General features: G+C 38.5%; 1 protein-coding gene across 1 annotated transcript in view; it reads right to left on the bottom strand.

Annotated features, from left to right (window-relative positions):
• LOC122079275 overlaps positions 1-4,248 on the bottom strand; it is a 5,382-nt gene extending 1,134 nt beyond the window's left edge. The window contains exons 1-5 of the mRNA XM_042645613.1: positions 4,230-4,248; positions 2,882-3,295; positions 2,025-2,112; positions 1,205-1,861; positions 260-1,123 (exon numbers count right to left, since the gene is read on the bottom strand). Coding sequence (XP_042501547.1) covers positions 260-1,123; positions 1,205-1,861; positions 2,025-2,112; positions 2,882-3,295; positions 4,230-4,232 — 2,026 coding nt within the window. The 5' untranslated portion in view covers positions 4,233-4,248. The remainder of the gene's footprint in view (positions 1-259; positions 1,124-1,204; positions 1,862-2,024; positions 2,113-2,881; positions 3,296-4,229) is intronic.
• Positions 4,249-5,656: the final 1,408 nt, after the last annotated feature.

Genomic DNA, 5,656 nt, shown 5'->3' with positions numbered 1-5,656 from the left:
GCTCCCCCCCCCCCTCCCCAAAAGAAAAAAAAAGGAATGAACTTTACCATCAGACCCAAACCTAAAACATTAAATAACTGCAGAATGGTTGGGAGCCCCCTAGGTTTGTATTTACCATCTATCAACACTAACTACTCCAATAGCCTAAATTCCAGATTGTGACAATGTAAAATGGTAGGGAGCCCCTAAGCGTCTACTTCAAGAAAACCACATATTATAGGCATGCAGAAAATACCAAAAAAGTGCATGTTTGCTTTACCTGCCATTGGAACCCCCAGGTCATTATAGTTTGGTTGTCGATGATTCAGAGGAAAAGCTTGCATTGGATTCATCTCAGGAATGTAACCAGCCATTTGATTGAAGGCATGAGGACGCGGTGGTGAACCTCTAGGAAGTCCCTGAATAAAGTGAGGCGGTGGAAAACTGTTTGGCATGTGCATCTGCTGCAACATCGAATGATGAGGAGGATCAAATCTTGTTGGAGCAGCGGATACATGTTGAAAAGGAGGCTGGCGAGACATGGTTGTAGGAAAATGGTGTGGTGATGGATCGTGATGGATGATATTCTCTGGACCCATGAATTTGATCTGAGAATTCATATGAGAATGATGAGCTTCTAATGAATGGGATAAAGGTCTTCCATGATTCATTGGAGAGTGATGGAACTGTGGAGAAGATGGTTGACCAAGAAGATTATGATATGGAAACTCAGGTTCCGCTGGATCATAAGGACCACGAAGAAATGGTGGACCTTCAAAATGTGGCATTGCAGACCTTTCATTTTTAAAGGTAGCATTCAAAGCTGCCATTTTTTCAGCAATGCCAACTGGTGTGTTTGAGGGAGACAACAACTCATCTTTAGTTGATTTCAAACCAGGCATAAATGTGGAGTTTGGGGGGTTTACTGAATCAGCTACAGTGATCAAGTTGTCCTCTTCAGGTAGTTTAATTTCCATAGTCCCATCAGCTCTATCTTTGAAGCCAACAGCACCACCAAACACTGACCCTACTTCAGTTTGGGGATCATCAAAGCCCGACCAATGCCTCTCAATCTTCTCAGATTTTACTTTTGATGCCAAATGGTTGCCCGCATGACTGATTTTGTTGGATCCAAACTCGCCAACTGTAGAAGAAAACAAAACATCATCAGAAACTGGAAATGGCAACCCATGAGGCTCTGAAACATCAGTTCTTCTAGCCCCACCAGCTGATCCTCTATTTACTGATACTGGTGCTTCCACTGAGTGCAGTTCCTTCATGAAGGCTGTCCCAAATAAATTTTCAAGAGTAAGAATCTTTTCAGAATTCTGAATGTTTCCAGAATTTCTCTCACTTGATCTTTGAACCACAGGGCTAAGATTTCCCACCCCATAGAGATTAGCTTTGTCTGGCGCCACAACATCAAGATTAAACAATGGAGGTGGATCTTTACTGCTTGTTCCTTTCTGTAACAAGGAAAGGAGATGGTGAGATGCAAGATCATCAACATCAGCTTTTGGCTGTTCAGCTTTTGCCTGTGTCACACTACAGAGTTGCACAGAATGCTGAGGACTTGAACTGTTTTTGTTTATCTCCTGTAGAAGAGACTGCTCAAGGTCTTCGCATGTAAGCACTCCTGGAGTGGTGCCTGACTTGTTATGATTGTACACTGATTCAGAGATTTCAACTGGTGCAGAAGTAGCAGTTGAACCCATAAACCGGTTCGGAAGTTCATTGCTTTCAAAAGGAAATATCGGTGGGATGTCCGTGGCTTTCTCATCAGACGCTCCAGACACCTGAGATCCACTTCTATCACTACTTACAATCAGAGAAAGTAAATCCCTAGGTTTGCCACAAGAAGAATCATCTACTGGCTTCTTTTCTGCAGTTAAGACCGAAAATGGAAAAAGTTAACTTTACTTCATAATCTGCAGTCAGGTTCAGTGAAGAATTTTCTATGTCAACAATGGTATCAAATTTTGCTCTTCATTTACTCATTGAAATTTTTCTTAAAAATTATAAGCCAAACACTGATATGTGATTACCTTCCTCAAGAAACCAAGGTGAAAATTTTGATGATTGGAAGGGTACAGAGCTGCATGAATCATCTGCTTTAATATCATGCTCATGATGCTGGTGAAGCAAAAACGAGTGAAGGGAGTCAATTTCTATTGTATATTCATAAACTCATCATAATCGAGAAAACGCTACAACTCTCACCCATGTACTGCCACATTGTAGGTTATGGAGTATAAGGTCATCATTTTATACGTCTTTATGATCCTGATTTTTAAATTTCCCCTCCCTAACAAATAAAAAGGGTGCTACCAGTAATATTCCCTTAAAAAGAACATAGATCCAAGACATACACTATGCTCAAGTGAAGCAAATCGTGACATACTTAACATGGTCAATATTTAAATGGAGATGTTTCACAACTTCAGTTACACAACTAAAAACGAGGACAGGTTGTAAGAAATCAAACAAGATGTACTTTTCTAGCACATACAACCACAAAATGATAACCACTATCTCTGCCAACAGCAGAGAAAGAAGGGCCCCCGGGGAGGGGGGTGGGACAATTGTATATGCTTAATCACAAACATCCCTAAGAAAGGTTTCTGGATGAATCACTTAACTCTTGGAATGTTATATATTGAAAATTCATGATAAAATACAATTGGACTAATCAGATATCAATTAGCATAAATACTTGGAATACTTCCTGCAACAAGTCACAATATCGAAAGAGAAACAAACCAGTAACACAGAAGTCTTCGTTAGAGAAAGCATGTATTATGAGGTTATGAGGACAAGTAACTAGCAAAATTTGCAAGTATCATAAGAAATTTTTGAAGATATACAGATAGAGTGAAAATCCAACATTTAAGAATCAGTTTACCTCCATTAAGCTAGGCGAACGAACATCATTGGCTGTTAAAGCATTACCAAACAGCTTTTCTAGGATTGAAGTTGAGTGATCCTGACCAGCTGTATTTACTATCTTATGCCCTGTCACTTTGTCAGTATCTATCGTAACCTCACCATAAGTCTGTCCTTCACAGGCTTCTGATAGTTTAGAAGTTTCAAACAATGTACTAAAACCAGCTGAGGTGTCAGAAACTGCTGCAGATGAAGCAAATACAATCCTTTCACTTTCATCAACTAAGGGAGCATTAACACTATTAGCCTCATAATGCTGCTCAGAGGAGTCCATGCACCATGATTGTTTCTCGTCATGATTATCATAAGTTACATTCGCAACTAGATTATCCTCTGCATGCTCAATGCTATCCCCAAATCCAACATTTCCAACCTGGGGAAATAACGAAGTAAAAGACCACAAATGAAGGAGAAGAAATCATGGATCATTTCAAGGCTGCAATTTGGGTAAAACCCAATCTACAAGTCTCCCAAAATATATTACCCCAAAACTAAATAAATTAAATAATTAGGATATCCTGTTGTCCTCACAAATTTGAATAGTTTGGAAGTTTAAAAATGTGCAATATTGACTAAAAACATAAAAGATAAAACCATGCATTTGCAAACAAATTGGAACTTTATCAAATAGAATATTCATTTACAACATATCAGCCTCATTTCTTTGTTCCGATAAGACAAAATTAGGGAAACAGAAAGAGAACAGGTCCCCCAAAATTATGTTTCTGCAGTTTGGTTATGAAAGATGAAAGCTGCGAATGAAATTGATCAACTCCATCCTATTTTACTCTCCCCCCCCCCCTCTCTTGTAATCCTCTATCCAGTAGCCAAAAGTTCTACCACAGGGGAACAAAACTGTATAAAGATACTAAAAAAGCACTTAACAATTGAAGAGAAAATAAATGAGCTAAAAGTATCTAAAACAACAGACTCAATGACACAAATACTATTTCAATGTAGAAAATCTAAGTAAATGAGGTAGTATCTAAAACAACAGACCCAATGACAAAAATACTATTTCAATGTAGAAAATCTAAGTACGGCAATAACTCAACTGATCATTTCTGGAAGAAAATTTTGGAAGATAAGAGCTGAAAAAATGAGCAGAAAAGATATGAAGAATGATAGCCACTACATGGCAATCTCAAATTACCAAGTAAGGACGAGCACGAGGATTCATGCAAAAAGATTGACAGGTTATGGCTAATTATAATAAGTGCCGGCGGTCAACCTGATGCACCACTACAAATCAGCCACAGACTTATAACGATAAACTATAATAAGTATCGGTTGTTTACCTAACGTACCATGTAGATCGGTGAAGCCAATGCGTTCTACATGCATTACATCCACCACCAAGACAATCCATCACTCAGCCTACTTTTATGAAAGGAGGAATAAGCTATCGAATTCTTGATAGCCCGCTAAGCACAAAGGAAGATGTCAATATACGTTGAATCCAAAATAATTAGGAAAGAGTCTTGAGATCCTCCATGCTCCAAAACTGAAGAGGAAGTTTCTCTAGATCTGTTCTATGCTCCCAATATTTCCATTAGAGCCTTGAAACATAGATAGATAGATAGATAGATAGTAGAGAGGCAGGTTTGAGGATATGGATGATCAACAATATCCTGCCACCCACATGGGGCTTACACCAAAGAGAAGGTCATAGTATTCAATGGGCCACCGGGGTATGGCCATGTAATGTATTATGGCACACCAACACCCACAATTTATATATATATATATATATATTTCTGATGGGTAATAAAATAGGTTTATGTTCTCAACAAAAATGGTATTGAGGGACGGTCCTCAACCACAACCAATATAAGTTGGCAAACATTTAAAAGACAATAAAAATAAAAAGAAACAGCCAATAATTCCAATATATTTTTACACCAGTTGGAATACAAATTCACCAAAAAAAAAAAAAGTACTAGCTGAGCAAATTAAAGGCGAGAAATCCCCTTAAAATTCAAGTACTTTTCTCTTCTTTCTGATTTAAGACAAACTGCAACAGCCTTCAAAATAATGAATTAAAATTTTAATAAGAGAGCACTTTGGGCTCTTACAGTTCTTTAACTTAACCAATGGAGAATATATACATAATACACTACAGAGAAGTCACAAGGACTCCATTCTTTTTGTTGTAATATGGGTATAAGGGTATATCTGTCCATAAAGGGCATTCATGTACTTGTACCTATTATTCACTAATTATAAATAAAGAAGTAGTGCTGTGAATGACAGTCAATCATTCCTATCAATCAAACATGGTATTAGAGCTGAGATCCACCTTGGGATCCCAGCCCTAGCCGTTGCCCTCTCTTCCCCACCACTGCCTCCTTCCCATTCTCTCTCATTTTCACCTACCGCCTCCTCTCTCTCTCTCTCGCCTTCTACCTCTGCACCTCCCCTCTCGGTGGTAGTTTTTTAATCCACCGAGAGTCTCCACCCTTTTTTGATCTCTCAGATTTTCTCCAATGATATGAACTGCTTTTATGTCAGATTTTTTTTTTTTCTCTCTCTCTCTCTCTCTCTCTCTCTCTCTCTCTCTCTCTCTCTCTCTCACTCTCCTCTTTATCTTCTTCTCTTCTTCTTCTTCTTCTTCTTCTTCTTCTTCTTCTTCTTTCCAATCCCTCCCTAATCCTCAGTTTTGACTCTCATAATTATTCCCTCCCAAAGTGAGAGGTCTCCTTTTTGTCCTTAACCATCATTAATTCCCATTTAA

The sequence above is a fragment of the Macadamia integrifolia genome, chromosome 5 (assembly GCF_013358625.1).
Source record: "Macadamia integrifolia cultivar HAES 741 chromosome 5, SCU_Mint_v3, whole genome shotgun sequence".
NCBI classification, from domain to species: Eukaryota; Viridiplantae; Streptophyta; class Magnoliopsida; order Proteales; family Proteaceae; genus Macadamia; species Macadamia integrifolia.
Note: the sequence above shows the minus strand (reverse complement) of the source record. Positions and strands in the feature narration are given on the sequence as shown.